This window comes from Lithobates pipiens, unplaced genomic scaffold (genome assembly GCF_037356315.1).
Source record: "Lithobates pipiens isolate NorthernLeopardFrog02 unplaced genomic scaffold, aLitPip1_a1.2 Scaffold_13, whole genome shotgun sequence".
Classification (NCBI taxonomy): Eukaryota; Metazoa; Chordata; class Amphibia; order Anura; family Ranidae; genus Lithobates; species Lithobates pipiens.
The window spans coordinates 162,058,745-162,076,865 of record NW_027507718.1 but is presented as its reverse complement, the minus strand read 5'-3'; the positions used below and the strand labels follow the sequence as shown (position 1 = coordinate 162,076,865).

The window sequence follows — 18,121 nt, the reverse complement described above, 5'->3', positions numbered from 1 at the left end:
CAGGCCCTGGGTGAGACAAGCTTTCCATGCAACGTACTCTAGCTATGCGAGGGGAGTGGCCATCTTACTGAACAAATCCCTAGCTTATAATGTTGTCCACCTTTATACTGACCAGGGGGGCAGATTCATTGTCCTACTGTTAGAGATTAGACAGGTGGTTTATGCTTTCGTCAATATATATGTACCCCCCCTTTCATGCACAGATTTTGTATAGGCTTAGTGAACTTCTGGCTCCACTGCAATTCTCCAGACTGTATATAGCTGGTGATTTTAATTCTATTTTGAATTCCTCCAACCCACATAAGGTATACTCGCTGGACCTGCTGCAATGGGCTCAAACATTTAACTACACTGAGATCTGGAGATGGAAGCATCTAGATGCTAGGGCCTACTCCTTCCATTCCTTCCACTCCTCCACTCATAAATCGGGTTCCAGAATCGACCTGGTTTTTGGCAACTCTGGGGCTCTGACAACGGTGAGGGGGGCCTCGTACTTACCTGCAGGTCTCTCTGATCACGCACCTTTTGGAGGTCACCTTACAGTTGTCGGATACCAGGGGAAAAGATTGTTGGCGTTTAGCACCCAAATGGTTGCAGGACTTGAGGGTGGGGGAGATGGTCGCTCCTAAGTTTCAACAATACTGGCAGTTTAATGAGGATTCTACCTCGGCACAGATGGTTTGGGATGCCTTTAAGGCCAACACCAGAGGGGAATATATCTCGGCTATCAAGGCGGTCCGCTCTGAGATGTCCTCCCAGGTGCGGACACTCGAGGATGGCGAGGAGGCTGAGGCGTTTTCCGGCTCGCCGACCTTGGACCGCTTCACCCGGCTGGCTGAGGCAAGACGGGACTTGTCCCTCCATCTTGCAGCGACTACCCATTTAGACTTAGACTATGGCGGGGAAAATTTTTGAATCCGGTGACAAAAATAGTAAGCTTCTAGCAAATTTGGTGGCCGATTCTAAAATGCAGACAGTGGTCTCGGAGATCTGTGGGTCAGAGGGTCAGTTGGTATCCGCACCCGACCTCATACTTAATGAATTTAGAGCCTTCTATGAAAAACTGTATGCTGAGGTCCCAGGGGTCGATGGAAGCGCAAAGGGAGTTTCTTTATTCCCTAAATTTGCCTACTCTCTCACAGGAGGATTGTGAATTTCTAGATAAGGACCTTACTCTGGAGGAAGTAGAAGAGGCAATTTGTTCATTCCCTAGTGGGAAGACACCTGGACCTGATGGCCTACCCGGAGAGTGGTACAGGATGTACGCCCCATTAGTTGCTCCCAAGTTGTTAAAAGTATTTTCTAACAGCAAAAATCAGATGGAACTCCCTCCTTCTATGTATCAGGCACACAGTGCTCATTCCCAAGCCTGGCAAGGATATCTCCCTTTGTGCTTCCTATAGAACGATCTCTCGGCTAAATTATGACCAAGATTTTGACAAAAATTCTGGCCACCAGGTTACGGACGGTCCTGCCATCCCTGATTGATATAGACCAGACCGGCTTCATGCCAGGGAAATCCACAGATATAAATTTACGCAGAGTGTTTACTCATTTGCAATTACCTTCCACGAGGGTAATGGTGACATTGGACATCGAAAAAGCATTCGACTCAGTGGCGTGGCAGTTTATGTCCTCAGTCCTGGAGGTAATGGGTTTTGGAGTGTAATTCCGTAAATTGATTAATATTTTATATAAGGAACCATCGGCCCAGATTAAGATTGGTGGTGCCTTGTCAGCGCTCTTTGCTGTCAGGAGAGGAACGAGGCAAGGTTGCCCATTGTCACCGGCTTTTTGCCCTGGTGATGGAGCCACTTGCATCAGCCCTCAGACGGGCGGAGGGGGTTAGAGGGATACAGGTGGGTTCCATCAAGAGACGGTAGCTTTATATGCAGACGATCTCATACTCTTTAAGTGACCCTGCCCAGTCCCTCAGGGAGACGCTACTCATTCTTTCTCATTTTACTGACCGGGGATGAAGGTAAATTGGGACAAATCTCAGATTATGTCAATAGATAGGGGGACTAAAGCGGTGGCGGACCCCAACCTGCCACTAATGTGGACGGACGCAATCAAATGTTTGGGGATTCATATTTCCTCTACCTCTGAATTTTGCGCCCTCAACCTGGAGCCACTGGTGCAGAAGATGAGGACTAGACTGAAGGCATGGACGCATCTCCCTCTCACTTTGATTGGGAGGATTAATTTATTTAAGATGAAGCTTTTGCCTGCTTTCCTCTATGTTCTCAGACACGCCCCAATCTGGATTCCTAAAAGAATATTCCACACGATAGACTCCCTCTTGGTGTCCTTTCTCTGGGGCCCTGGACAGCTGAGGTCTTGGGGGGGGGGGGGGGGGTGGTTTGGCTTGCCCAGACCTGCACTCCTATTATGTGGCGGCCCTTCTGTCCCATGCTCACAATTGGCTGGTTTCGGATGAGTCTAACGCGGCGGTGGTTCTGGAAGCGGCGTGGCTGGGGTCATATGAGGCACTAAGGAATATTCTGTATCGCGGTCTTAGAGCCCCGTTTCCTCTTACCGCTGCAATGAGAGCGGTTATACGGGCATGGAACGTAGCCAACTCAATACGCCCCGTACCCTCGGGACACATCTCCCCGCACAGTCCTCTTTGGTTTAACCCCAATTTACCAGAATTCGGATCCATTCCTGACCCTAGTGTAGGGGCAAGTAGGGGTATCAAATATATTGATCAGCTCAGTTTTGAGGGCAAAATACAGACCTTTGACAGGCTGAAGCAACAACATGCTTTGCCTAATTCACACTTATTCAGATTCTTACAACTTAACCACGCTTTCCGAACGCAGTTTAAAAACGCCCCAGTGGCTTTCTATACCTCGAGGCTAGAGACTTTGCTTAGGGATGATAATCTATCTAAACCCCTATCCACTATATATAAGGTGTTATTCCCTAATGTTCATACGGGTATGAAAATCCTTAGGGCAAAGTGGGAGGTAGATTTTCCCACATTGGGCACAGAGGACTTGGAGGACATATGGGAGTATCCTTTCTTACAGAGATAAATTGGTGCAATTTAAAATAGTGCATAGGGTATATTACACTCCGCAACATCTTCACAGAATTTATTCCTCTGTCCCTGCCTCCTGTTGGAGATGTAACTCACATTTGGAGTTGTTCTCAGATAGCAAGCTTTTGGGTGTAGGTGACCAATTTTATTTTGACTGTTACCACCGTCACTGTACCGTTATCTGTAGAGATATGCCTGCTGGGATTGGTCGGGTCGCTGGCTCCACGCCGAGCGATCAGAACACTCCTGGGCCTATTGTTATACTATGCCCGTAAGTCTATTGTACTTAAATGAAAGGCCCCGGTTGCCCCCTCAATTAATTTCTGGAAGGGTTTAGTGAATACGGCTCTTCCACGGTATAAGGCTACCTATCTCTCGCGCGGCTGCGGCACCAAATTTCATAAAATATGGGATATATGGACGGAGTCGTGCGACACCAACGCTGACTCGAATGCTGACTAGAATAGTTCCATCAGGTATTGGGAGGTAGTGGGGGTTTTCTGAGGTATTGACATTCCTGAGGTCCCTGGCCATTACTTACTGGGGAAGTAAGAAATTAGGTGAAAGGTAATGCTTGTATATCTCATCCTGGGACTGATTATAGTTTGCAGTAGAGTATGGGTGAAATTGGAACTTGTCCTGAGAGCTGTGCAGTGGTGCTAGAGCGTACGGTGGGTTGTTGGACGTACACGCCAGTGGCGGTATGTCAGGTGGGGGGGGGGGGTTGTTCCTGATTGTTTTGACTCAGGGGGGCGTAGTAGTAATCAGCCTGGGTATGCCCAATAGGCTGTAAGTTGTTTTATGTTTTACATTGCAAATCAATAAAAAAATTTAAAAAAAAATTAAAATGGGCGTCTCCCTCGGTCGTTGACCCCCAGGGGTAAGAGTACGTTGGTCCCACAGTCCAGAAAAGGGAAGGAGCCACGCCGTAGGCAAGGGCCCTCCTTTTCTGCTCAGACGCTGATTTTTCCCAAGTCCGTCTTTCAGGACAGCCACCGTAGAGAGACCCTAGCTCCTCCCCTCTTAGGAAACACTGCCTTCAATTTCACAATTTAAGTCTCATCCCCCCTCCGTCCCCTCACTTATGGTGTTTCCTCCGGTGAGTGGCCTCAGCCCCAGAGCACTCCTCCACCAGCGCATCAGAGTGTACCACCTAGCCCAGCGGATGTTCCCCCTGCTAGTGGGGAGAATACAGGGGGTTCCAGAGAGGAAGTTGAGGAAGAAGTTAACCGTGCTGCCTCAGATTCCCAAGGGGAATCTGATGGAGAGGGATTGGATGGGGAATCCCAAAGAACCTCATGGTATAAACATTCCCTGGAATAAGTGGAGGAGCTCTTAGGAGCTATTCATACCACTTTAGGTATACAAGAGGAAAGGAAGGCATTGTCACTCCACGATCAGATGTACAAGGTCCTGGGGGAACAGAAAAAGCGGGTGTTCCCGGTTAATGGTGTCTTGATCGATGCCATCAAGAAGGAATGGCAGGATCCCAAAAGAAAACCTTTCTTTTCTGGTGCGTTGAAACAAAGGTTTCCTTTTGCGGAAAAGGAGGCTCTTGTCTGGAATAAATCTCCCAGGTTAGATGCCGCCTTTTCTCAGGTGTTCAGACATACTGATCTGGCCTTTGAGGACATGGGGGTACTTATGGATCGAATGATCGATTCACTTTTGAAGAGAGCCTGGGACTCATCACAGGGAAATCTTAAGCCTGCCATGGCAGCCACAGTGGTGCTCATAATATGGAATATTGGTTTACCCAGATTTAAGCACACATTGAAGCAGGGACGGCAAAGGAGACTTTTCTATCCTCCTTTCCCATGCTGCTTAAGGGGGTAGCATACATTGCGGATGCTTCGGCTGAATCTGTGCGAATGTCTGCAAGGTCTACGGCCCTGACCAACTCAGCCAGGAGGGCCTTATGGCTGAAGACATGGCAGGGGGACAGTGCATCCAAAATAAAGCTCTGTGGGATCCCTTTCACAGGGGACTTGCTTTTTGGGCCAGCTCTTGAAGCAGTGCTAGATCGCACGGCAGATAAGAAAAAGGCCTTTCCCATTAAGAGGAAGTATGGGGAGCCGTCAAAAAGAAAGGCTTGTCCTCAGAAAAAGTTTGAAGCCCCTAGAACTGATCGGTAGAATAAAAGTTGGGGGCTGAAGGGCAAAGGGCGTGGGGGCGATTTTTTTTTTTTTGCACTCTTAAACAGCCCAAAAAGTCTCAATGACAAGGTCATGGTGGGAGGAAGGTTTGGGGGCCTTCCTCCCACAGTGGGAGATGATCACCTCCAATCAGTTTGTTTTGGGGATCATCAGAAGAGGTTACCGATTGGAGTTTTCAGAGCCAACCACCCCCCACCCCCGAGACTCCTTGTTACCGAGCTGCCAAAATGTGCAGAAAAATCTGCTGCCCTTCTTTCCTCTCTACAGGAGCTAGAGCAGTGTTTCTCAAATCCAGTCCTCAGGCCCCCCCCCAACAGGTCATGTTTTCAGGATTTCCCTCAGATGAAACGGCTGTGGTAATTGCTAAGGCAGTGAAACTGATCAAATCACCTGTGAAAAATAATGGAAAATCTGAAAACATGACCTGTTGGGGGGGCCTGAGGACTGGATTTGAGAAACACTGAGCTAGAGGAACAGGAGGTGGTGGTACAGGTCCCAGCAGGAGAGACAGGCAAAGGCTTCTATTCTCGCATCTTTGTGGTTCGCAAGCTTTTGGGAAAGTTCAGGCTCATCCTGAACCTTAAGCCTCTGAATGTCTGTCACCTACAGGAGGTTTCGGATGGATTCTGTTTACTCTGTGAAGGCACTTCTTCCACCAAACTGTTAAATGGCATCGATAGATTTAAAAGATGCATATCTGCATATTCCCATCGCAGAGAGCCACCAGCGTTTCCTCAGATTGGCAGTAAAAACCTCGGTGGGGGGGAAACACCTCCAGTTCAAAGCACTTCCCTTTGGGGGATCCTCTTCCCCCCGTATCTTCACCAAGGTGATGGTAGAAGTTCTGGCATTCCTGCATCTCAGGGGAATCTCGGTGATCGCGTATCTCGACGATCTTCTCCTGTTTGCCCCTTCTCCGGCGCAGTTGATTCTGGATCTGCAGGTAGCAAAGGACTTGTTAGTGAGCCTGGGGTGGCTTCTGAACCTGGAGAAGTCCAATTTAGTTCCATCCCAAAGGGTCACTTTCCTGGGGTATGTACTCAACAGAACAAAAGGTCTTCCTTCCCGTAGAGAAAATCCAAAAGGTAGACAAAGCATTGTTTCTCCAGGGCAGCCGTCGGATCTCAGTGAGGAAGGTCATTTTGGCCTTGGGTTTGCTGACATCCACGCTCCCAGCAGTTCAGTGGGCGGGGTTACATTTCCGTCGTCTATTCATCTTGAGGGTTTGGGACCACAGCCAGGGGTCTTTGGACTCTCTGGTTTCGGTTCCATCTCAGGTCAAGAGGTCCCTTTGCTGGTGGAGAAAGGGGGCAAATTTGTCGCAAGGTCTAGAGTGGGTTTTACCAGTATCCAGGGTTGTTACAACCTATGTGAGCGGCTCAGGCTGGGGTGCGCACCTAGACTCCCGTCTGTTACAAGGTACCTGAGAGAGGAGGGAGTCAGAGATCCTCAAATTGGAGGGAGCTGAGAGCAGTAGATCTGGCACTCGGAGCCTTTCAGAGGCAACTTCAGGGACATCATGTCCAGTCCGGTCGGACAAATTTCGGTAGTGGCTTACGTCAACAGACGGGGGGCACCAGGAGCAGATTCTTATGGGCTCTAGCAAAAGCCATCCTAGGGTGGGCCGAAGCAAATGTCCTATCCCTTTCAGTGATTTATTTGAAGGGGGAGCAAAATCGGGTAGCAGATTTCCTCAGCAGGAGAATGCTGAGAGAAGGCAACTTGGTTCTGAAACAAGAGGTTTTCAAAATGGTCACCCTAAGGTGGGTGATTCCTTCAATAGACCCTTTTTTCTCAAGGGAAAACGTGAAGGTAGTCCTCTTCTTTTCCATAAACGGGGGGGGGGGCTGGGCGTTGGGGGTGGACCCACTAGCACAGAGCTGGAGATTCTCCAGGTGCTATGCTTTCCCCCCTCCTGTTCTAATCCCTGCAGTGTTGAGGAAGTTTCAGACAGAGAACACTACTCTCATTCTAATTGTGTCACACTGGCCCAGGACGCTGTGGTTTTCCATTCTGAAGAGCCTGTCTGTGGAACCCCCCTTGATACTCCCAGTCCAGGAGGATTTTCTTTCTCAGGGTCCAGCAAAACAGGGTGTGAACCTGGCGGCATCTGTGAAGGAGCTCTCCAGTACTTTCCAGTCCTTCAAAACCCTAGTTTCCAGAGCCTCTAAACGTACGATAGCCAGATGGTTAAGGTTGGCCATTGAGCAGGCTGATGTGACAGGGGGGGTTAGAACCCCCAGTTGGGATCAGGGCACACTCAACCAGGACAATGGCGACTTCTGAGGCTGGTGCTTCTCCAGAACAGATTTGTAGAGATGCGACATGGTCCAGTTTTTCTACATTCGTAAAGCACTACAGATTGGATCTTCTGTCAGCCAAGGACCAAGCTTTTGGTCGTAAAGTGTTGCAGGCAGTAGTCCCACCCTAAGGTAATGTGCTCGCTTATCCTCTCTACGGTGGCTGTCCTGAAAGACGGACTTGGGAAAAACAGAGTTACTTACCGGTAACATCCTTTTCCAGGAGTCTTTCAGGACAGCACCGGTTCCCACCCAGGTTTTTGGCTATCTTTGGGAACTCATCGCATGAGACCGTCAGGTAAGATTAAAAGTTTGTTTGACGTGTTCTTGTGTCTCCCCAGTTGGCCGGAGGTACTCTGGAAGAACTGAGGGGGCGGAGGGAGGATGAGACTTAAATTTTTGAAATTGAAGGCAGTGTTTCCTAAGAGGGGAGGAGCCAGGGTCTCTCTATGGTGGCTGTCCTGTAAGACTCCTGGAAAAGGATGTTACCGGTAAGTAACTCAGTTTTTCGTCTGCCCGGGTCGGCAGGTAAGCGTTCCCAGTCCGACAAGGTGCCTGCTGAGGGACAAAAGCGTCCCTGTTTTCTCAAGCCTGTGGGCAAATCTGTTACCGCATGAAGGTTTGCCCCCACCCGACTCTTAGGTGGGGGGTCGTCTTTGGGAGTTTCGGGAGGTCTCCGAACTGGTTTCCTCAGGGTACAAGATAGACTTTCTTGTCCGCCAAACAGATTTTTTTTTTCCCCCTCCAACCTTAGTCTTCAGGCTCATCTGGAGGCCCATTTTGGGGCAGTACAGGACCTGCTGCTGCGCGGGGTGATAGTACCTGTACCGACGCCGGAAAGGTTTCAGGGATCCTACTCCCATCTGTTTGTAGTCCCAAAGAAGGAAGAAGTCCATCTGGTCCTGGACCCTAAACAGCTTTGTGAAAGCTTTGTGAAAGTACAAAGGTTCAGGATGGAATCAGTTTGCTCAGTGGTTGCTGCACTCCATCAGGGGGATTTGTCATCCTTGGTCATAAAGGACACATAATTGCATGTCCCCATATGCATCGAGCATCAGTTTCTGCGATTTGCAATCGGGGGCGAGCACTACCAATTTTTAGTTCTCCCTTTTGGCCTGGTGTCGGCACCGAGGGTCTTCACCAAGGTGCTAGTCCCCATTTCGGCTTTGCTAAGGCAGTGTGGGATCGCAATCATGGTTTACCTGGATGACCTTCTGAGGGCAGATTCCGCCTCAGAATTAAGGGAGGATCTGGCAATCGCCATGCAAATTCTTCAGGAGTTTGGTTGGGTATTGAACCTACAGAAGTCGGTGTTGGTGCCCACGCAATGCCGGGGGGGTACCCGGGCCTGCTTCTGGACTCCTTGGAGGTGAGAGTCTTTCTTCAGACAAGCTGCAGACTCTTCAAGCTGTGGGGAAGATGTTGGTGTCCAGCAGGTAGAATCCTGGACCCAGGAAGAATCCCGCCTGCCGATCAACATGCTGGAACTTCGGGCAACCTGGTCATAGAGGCTGCAGGGGCGTCCGGTCAGGATCCAGTTGGACAACACCACGGCAGTGGTGTATGTCAACCATCAAGGAGGAACAAGGAGCTTGGCTGCAGCACTGAAGTTCACTCACATCCTGCGGTGGGCAGGGTGGCACATGCTGGCTCTGTCGGCTGTTTACATTCCGGGCGTAGAAAACTGGCAAGCGGACTACCTAAGTCAGATGCTGTACCAAGCAGAATGGTCGCTACATCCGGATGTATTTAGGCTCCTTTGCTTAAGGTGGGTGATTCCAGATGTGGATGTCCTGGCTTCTCTACTCAATCAGAGGGTATCCTGTACCCTGTTGTTCTTTTGCTGTGGATTTTTTTATTTTGTTTTGATGTGACCCACGTTGTGTTAATTAAAGATGGGATTTCAAGTCTTTTTCCAGTGTGCGGCTATCCAGAGTTTTGTCTTGCTTATTTGCTCAATCGGAAGGTACAAAGGTTTGTGGCCAGGTCAAAGGATCCCTGGGCGGACACGGCAGACACGTTGGTGGCTCCATGGGGATATTATCGACTGATTTATGCTTTTCCCCCACTCAAACTTCTACCAAGTCTGCTTCGCAGAGTGGAGGCTGAGGGGATTCCGGTAATTCTGATTGCCCCAGATTGGCCTCGGCGTCCGTGGTACGACGACATAGGATGAATGGTGGTGGATGTTCCTTGGTGACTGCCGATGCGAGGGGACCTTCTGTCTCAAGATCCAATACTTTATCCTGCATTACCGTCACTGGCTTTAATGGCATGGCTGTTGAAAGCCAGGTGCTAAGGGACCAAGGTCTGTCAGATTCGGTAATATCCACTATGTTGAGGGCACGGAAGTCCTCTTCTCTGAAGATTTATCGGCGTACGTGGAAGGCCTACATCTCTAAGTGTGAGGAGATGGGGCTGGCGTCCATGTACATATTCAGTTTCCAGGATCCTGCTGTTTTTGCAGCGAGGAGTGGATCAGAAACTTGCATTAAGCACCATTTAAGGGGCCGATGTCAGCTTTGGCTGTCTTGTTCAGTGTCCCTTGGCGACTCATTCATTGGTGAGTACATTTGTTCAGGGGGTTTGACATGTGACCCCTCCGGTTCGACCACCGCTACCTCTGTGAGATTTGAATCTGGTGCTCTCGGTGCTTCAGAAACCACTGTTTGAAAATATTAGGGAGATTCCCTTATTGACATTCTCTCAGAAAGTAGTCTTTCTAGTGGCCATTACATCTGCCAGGAGGGATTATGAGTTGGCTACCTTGTCTTACAAGTCTCCCTACTTGATCCTCCACAAGGATAAGGTAGTGCTGTGTCTGCAACCTTCGTTTCTTCCTAAGCTTTTTTTCGGCCTTTCATCTAAATGAGGACGTTGTTCTTCCATCCTTGTGTCGTCCGCCGTCACACCCCAAAGAGGTGGTTTTGCATTCCTGGGACGTGGACCGGGCTCTGCGGTTGTATCTGTCTGCTACGGCTCCCCTCCGGAGGTCAGACTTGTTGTTTATATTGGTGGCTGGTCCAAAGAGGGGACTGGCGGTCTCATCGGCCACCATCTCTCGGATCAGACAGATTGTAGTTCAGGCTTATGCCATAAGGGGACGGGCGCCCCCCTTTCCTGTCACGGCACATTCTACCAGGGCAGTTAGTGCCTCTTGGGATTTCCGACATCAAGCATCTGTTTCCCAGGTGTGTAAGGCGGTGACCTGGTCATCCATTCACACTTTCACTAAATTTCACAAGGTTGATGTGTGCGTATTTTCGGATGCTTGCTTCGGCTGCAAGGTTTTGCAGATGGCTCTTTAAGGTTGCAACTCCTCCATTGAGGAGCTCTGGTTGTTATGGGTGGAGTTGTTTGCTGTTCCCATCGCTCGTTTCTTTGACACTGCTTGGGGACGTCCCTAAGGTCAAGATAAGCTGCTGTGTCTGTCAAACGATAAACGAGAAAATAGGATTTTTGTACTCACCGTAACATCCTTTTCTATGAAGTTTATTGATGGACACAGCACCCACCCCTCCTATTTGTACTGCTTTTGGCAAACTGAGCTGCTGGATGCAATGTGAGGGGTTGTAGCCTGTAGGACCGCCCCCTGGGTGATGCTGTGCAAGTATTGGTGTTTTTAACCCTTTCTGCCTAATCCTCTCCTAAAGGGGCGAAATAACCTTAAGGTCAAGATGAGCTGCTGTGTCCGTCAATGAACTTCAGAGAAAATAATTTTATGGTGAGTACAAAAATTCTATTATTTCATCAACTGAGGCACTGAAGCTTAATTCCTTATTCTCGTTCCTTTGGCAACCAGTCACCCCAAAATATTTAGGAATCGTCTTGACAGCCCACTTATCAGATTTAATTGTAATTAAAGTGAATTTAAGTACAACTACTTTTCTTTGATAACGGAATTAAAATAAATTTAAGGAGGTGATCTTCAATTTGCCATTCATGGCTGGGCAAAATAAATGTAATTAAGATGACTATACCTCGCGTTTTTGTTTCGCTTTCAAATGATTACTATGGGCGCTCATATAGGTTTTTTTTTTTTTTCTCCAACCTACAGGCTCTTATCTCGCATTATATATGGAAAGGAAGACATGCGAGAATTTCTTAATGTCCTTTATAGAACTAAGCGAATGGGAAAGTTGTCATTTCCCAATTTTAAATTGTATTGCTATGCAATTGTTTCCATTCAGCAATGCACTTTAAATCTAGTGAATCTAAATTTTGGGTGCAAGTTGAATCCACTTTAGCAGATAAAGATTTGTCTGTGGTAATGTGGCTCCCATGCTCATTTAGAGGGCTGGTATCCTCAACATCCTCATTGACCGTATCCACTTTGTCCATATGGGACTTATTACAGTCTCATTATTTCTGGAAGTATAATTCCCCATTAATGTCTCTTTTGGAACATACTTATTTTCTGCCAGGTTCGATGGATAGAGGGTTTAGTTGTTGATTCAGAAAATATCGGCCTCAACTACATCAAATTCTTGAGAATAACCAGTTAAGATCGTTAGTCTATCTGTGGAAATAGGGAGCCCAAATCCATGGACTTGTGCATTGGTGGCTCTACAATGTATTGACTTTACAGGGGTGTATAGTTATGCACATTGACTTTTTCTATTATTTTGTCCTATTTGTTGTTTGCTTCACAATAATAAAAAAAAAAAAAAACTATCTTCAATGTTGTGATGTTCTGTAAATTAAATGTTGCAAATCCCCAAACAATCCCATGTTAATTCCAGGTTATGAGGCAACAAAACACAAAACATGCCGGGGGGGTGGTGAATACTTTTGCAAGGCACTGTATATACGTTTTTTTTGATGAAGGGAAAGGAATATTCTGTGTGTCATGTGTAGCCAGATAAGCACCCGATCCAACATCCACCCCCTTTTTTCCCTTCTTATTTTTATATTTAAAAAAAAAAAGTTTATTTCTGGCGACTTGATATGAAACTATATGGTTTTATTCACAGTTCTGTTATTTTATATTCTTTGTTGAAATATATATATAAAAAAAAAACCCTGAATACCTTTGGAATGAATTAGAGTGGAGACTGTGAGCCAGGCCTCCTCGTTCAACATCAGTGCCTGACTTCACAAATGCACTTCTGGTTAACGATCAAATATTCCCTTAGACATACTCCTAAACCTTGTGGACAGTCTTCCCAGAAGAGTTAAAGCAGTTATAGCTGCAAAGGGTGGTCCAACTCCATAATGGAACCCAATGGACTAAGACTGGGATGCCATTAAAGTTCATGCAAAGGCATGTGTCCCAATACTTTTGAACTGGGTGGTTTTGCTGTCTTTATTTAACCATAACAAATATATAGTTATATACCTTTACTCAAAGGACTTTTTGCAAGCAAGCCTTGGGGTAGCTAAAAGTTTCAAGTTTCATAGTTCGCCGCACGACAATTGTGGCAGTCTTACCCGGAAGTCAGAGTGGCTGCCTGGTTTCAACAGGTATTCGATCCCCAGTGAAAGATGCCAAAAGTGGCAGCGGAAGAGGGAGGAAGCAAATGAGTGGAGCTTCCAAATTTTGGGTGGAGCTTTGCTTTAAGGAGAGTTGAAATCAATAAATGGGGACAAATGTTACATTACTGTGAAAAACGAGTTCCCTTTTTGGGAACTGGTTACATGAAAAGGAGAGCGCATGTGGGAGAAAGATAAAATGTAAGAAACGTTTTTTTAATGGTACCCTAGGCAACTGGAGTATTAAACCCCACACTAATAGTAGTTTTCAAAATACAAGGCTCCTTATGAATGGCTGATGAGATCCCAGCCTGACTTGATTTTATTCTAGTGGCAGACACGAAGTCCCTGTATTGCTGCAGGAATGCAGTGCTGTATACTGTATTTAGCTGATGTTACCTACAGTATACAGCGCTAAACGCATCCACATCAATTAGTAAAGCAAATTCTGTAGCCCTCAATGAAACCTATGCAACCTATGCTATATTGCGGCGAAGAAGCCCTAAATCATAACAGGCTGCCTCCTTGTTTCATAGTTGGTATGACGTTTTTTTCTTTTGAAAAAGCTTCATATTTTTTGTGACCATACTGCCTATATGCACTTTGGCGCATTTCAGCCTGGCTTTTTTTTTCTTTAACCACTTGCTTACTGGGCACTTAAACCCCCCTCAGTCCCAGACCAATTTTCAGCTTTCAGCGCTGATGCACTTTGAGTGACAATTGCGCGGTCATACAACACTGTACCCAAATGAAATTTTTATCATTTTTTTCCCACAAATAGAGCTTTCTTTTGGTGGTATTTAGTTACAGCTCGGAGTTTTATTTTTTGCTAAACAAACAAAAAAAGATGCAAAAAAAAAATAAAAAAATCATGTTTTAATAGTTTGTTATAAAATTTTGCAAACGGGTCATTTTTCTCCTTCATTGAAGTGCGCTGATTAGGCGGCACTGATAGGCTGCATTGGTGGGCACTGATGGGCTGCATTGGTGGGCACTGATGGGCTGCATTGGTGGGCACTGATGGGCTGCATTGGTGGGCACTGATGGGCTGCATTGGTGGGCACTGATGGGCTGCATTGGTGGGCACTGATGGGCTGCATTGGTGGGCACTGATAGGCTGCACTGGTGGGCACTGATAGGCATAGTTAAGGCGGCACTAATAGACACAGATAAGGCGGCACCGATGGGCACAGATAAGGCGGCACTGATGGGCAAAGATGGGCACAGATAAGATGGCACGGATGGGTGGCACGGATAAGTGGCACGGATGGGTGGCACGGATGGGCACTGATAGGTACCACAGATAGATGGGACTGATGGGCACTGATAGGTGGCACTGATAGGTGGCTCTGATAGGTGGCACTGCTGGGCACTGATGGGCGGCACTGCTGGGCACTGATGGGCGGCACTGCTGGGCACTGATGGGCGGCACTGGGGTGCAGCACCTGAGGCAGATTTTGGGTGGCACTGTGGGTGGCACTGTGGGTGGCACTGTGGGCACTGCTGGGTGGCACTGTGGGCACTGCTGGGTGGCACTGTGGGCACTGCTGGGTGGCACTGACAGGGGGGCACTTACTTTATTCAGGATGGCACTGCGGGTGGCAGGTGGGCACTGGCAGGGGGCAGGTGTCCTTTTAAATTGCTGGCCGTGATCGGGACTGATGTCCCGAACACGGCCGCCGGCGATCGGCTTTTTTTTTTTCTCCTCGCGCTGTCAGCGCGAGGAGGAATACTAGCCGATTACCGGCTCCGTTTTATCACGTGATCAGCTGTCATTGGCTGACAGCTGATCACGTGATAAGGGGTCGGGATCGACCCCTTACACGGATCGGTGATCAGGCGAGTCTCACGGACTCGCCGATCACAGAGCGCGGGGCGCGCAGGCCGCTCGTAACCGGGACTACGTCAATAGACGTAGTCCCGAAAATGTGGGTCCGCGCTATTGCCGTCATTTTGCAATAGCGCGGATCCCAAGTGGTTAAAGTGGTTGTAAACCCAATACATATATCCAGCGAAGTTACTGGCCTCAGGTAATACATAAAGAGAAAACAAATCCTATATAAGTTATGCCTGTTTGCAGTTTTCTTTACTCTACAGCCATTTAACTTCTAAAATGTATAAAGCTTGTCTGAGCTTTCAAAAAATGAGTCAGGGAGTTGAAATTACACTCTGCACAGCTCAGTGAGGAGAGCTCTGAAAGCTTAGTTGAGGGTAGGGACACAACTCCCTGCACACAAGAACAGAGCTGAGGCATCAGCTGGAGCTCCCGCCTGTCGCCTTTTTCCTCTTGGTGTCAGGAAAACTTGTCACAAGTGATTGATGCAGTACACACTATAGAGGGATATTCTTTCAACCACTTTAAGCTAGCTGTCGCTCAAACAGCAGCAGATCATGTGATCACACCACTGATTTACGTGGACCTTGGAGTTTAGCTTGTCTCTTTGGATGTTTTCTCTGGCTCTTTGTCTACCATTTGTATTATCCTTCTGTACAATCTAGAATCATATTTTCTCTTGCAGCCCCAAGGAGGTTTGCTACTCACATGGACCTCCACTTCCATAGAAAAAAAATAAAGCAAATTAAAAGTAAAAATATAGCATATACAGTTGCCACAAAAGCAATATTGTATTTTTTAAAATGAAGAGCTATAATTTTCTGTAAAACCAGTGGTATACACCACTTCAAGTTTACAAGCTGGTAATTTGCTAGGGTGTGGGGTGGTCCTTGCAACCAATTACCTCACTGTTAACAGGAAAAGTTGGGCAGTCCCGGCCTCTGTCCAGGCAACCATGCCTTCTGCCTACCAACTGCTGTGTAAGGTAGGATTAGGGAAAGGCTATGATTGGGTGGGGGAAATGTAATGTTAAGGTGGGGGCTTTCATGTAAAGGGGACTGGGGGATATAAAGAAAGGGAGGCTGTGAAAGGGACTGGTGTATATAAGATGGGAGGGGGGGGGGGGGGTGCTGTGAAGGAAACTAGCATACAAGAAAGGGGTTGGGCGGGGGGCGTTTATTAGCATCTTCTGCAACCGAGAGTACTCACTAAGGTTTATTCACTTCTAAATGGATGCTGACACTGCACCTTATCAGAACTCTTAAAGTGCACCAGCAGATTAAAATGAATTGGTCACTCCTATTTGTGCACAAGACCTGGTCTAACAGCTTTTTTCTCCAGAGCAAAAAAAAGAGTATGAATCTGCAACAAAGTTTGTCTTTGCAATGTAACTAGCAATGTATACGACCTGGGAGACACCCAGGAGCGCGTACATGTACAACCACCCATAGTACAGAATGGATGAACGCAGGTATGCGTCATACGAACATAAAATTGGGGAGGTGGCTTGTGTGTAGAATAAGTAATCATCTCTTCATTCTTTCTTTGCTTCTCTGTTTTCTAGAGAAATGGAGAATTGATTTAACTACTTCAACCCCTTAGGACATACCCATATGTCCTTGGGTTGATGTAGCCTTACCGGGATGACGGCTGTAGCTGTGTTATAGGGAACTTTTAGAATGTTTGTGCTTGAACAGTATAATTTTGTCTTAAATTTTCCTCCTGTGCCCTACAGTATTTTAGCAGTTTAGCTGCAGGGTAAACTCTCTAAGGTGCTGCACTACCAAAAATGCATGCAATCCCAAGTTAGTGATCAGCACTTTCTAGTATATGGCTTCCTACCTGTATGCTCTCTGAATTGGTGTTATATACCGTAAAGTTGTATCAAACCCAAAAACAAAAATGTAATATATTGCAGCTTACCGATTCTTAGATGTGGCTGTATGTTTGTTTTTCTTTTAGCCTTTGTCTGGATAGCTTAACTTGTTAAAGTAACTTTAAAAATAACAGACTGTGTTATGGTAACCAGGCAAAAATAGAGCGAAAAAAACGAATGCAGCCACTACATCAAATTGGTGAACTGTTATTTAATACGTTTTTAGATGTTTTCGGATTTAATACCGCTTTATCTTAGTCTCGAGCCCAATGGATTCAAATTTTATTTCATACTATCATTCCAGAACTATTGTAGGATTACATAATATTCAATCCACACTGAAATGTATAGGTTTACCCCAAAACAATTGATTGTGTGTCTAAGAAATCCAAGCTAAGGCTATTAAAACTATTTGTTGCATTATCTGATTTTATTTAATGTGTGTTTATCCCAAATAAGGATGTTTCTAAAATATATGTATTTTCTTTTATGCAGTACTTATGCATCTTCTCCCTTTGCTTCATGGAAATGTCAATGGAAGCAAAATCATTATCAAGGAGTTTCAAGAGTGTTGCAGGCGTGGCATCATTTCTTTGGGTGATGGTAGCAACATTGCTATACCAGAATCTACTAGTCCAAATGCTTGTCACCAGATGCCCAGCAGTATTCATATACCTTCTAAAGCACGATTGAAACGTATAATTTCTGAGAATTCGATGTATGAAAAACGCCCAGATCATCGTTTGTGTTGGTATGTGCACGGGGACATTTTGAAGAGCTTTCAGCAAGAGAGTCTTCCTGTACCATGTCAGTGGATATATATCACCCAGTTGAATTTGCCCAGCAGAGATGAAATTATAAGCGTTGGCGGACAGACACAAGCAACGCCTTCATCTGGCAAAAGAAAATCTGCTGGCAGTATGCCCATCACCAAGTTTATGAAAAAAGCTACAATAGGATCATTCCATAATGTAAGTAATTGTTTTTCTAAATCAAATCTATTCAGACACACTATGCTATAGTTCATGCCAAATCCAAACCTTTTCCTATTCCTACAATGCAGGCTCTTTGAATCTTGAAAATGGTTTCTATGAGAACACTAGGGCTAATAGTGCTACACATGAAATATAAATAATGAATACTATACTAAAGATGTGAAAGCTGTAAAATATACTGTATTGGCGTATAACATGGACTTTCCCCCCCTTAAAATCTGAGGAAAATAGTGGGTGCGTGTTGTACGCTGATTGTCAGGTTCGCTGCCGTTCTTTGTGGCTTTCAGCCGCTCTGTGGCTTTCCGAAAGCCTACCGAGCGCTGCCGAGATGCACAGGACATCCACTCTGTATCTCGGCGGTGCCATTTTTAAACGGCAAGCTGGCAAAGACACTGGCAAGGCTGCAAATGACTGACAAGGCTGCAATGCAAGGCTGCAAATG

At 46.6% G+C, this 18,121-nt stretch overlaps 1 protein-coding gene across 4 annotated transcripts in view; it reads left to right on the top strand.

Moving 5' to 3' along the window:
• Positions 1–18,121, top strand: part of CHAF1A (chromatin assembly factor 1 subunit A) — a 623,099-nt gene that overhangs the window by 524,733 nt on the left and 80,245 nt on the right. For all 4 annotated transcript variants that reach the window (XM_077475776.1, XM_077475775.1, XM_077475778.1 and 1 more), the window contains one exon: positions 17,180–17,655. In XM_077475776.1, coding sequence (XP_077331902.1) covers positions 17,180–17,655 — 476 coding nt within the window. The remainder of the gene's footprint in view (positions 1–17,179; positions 17,656–18,121) is intronic.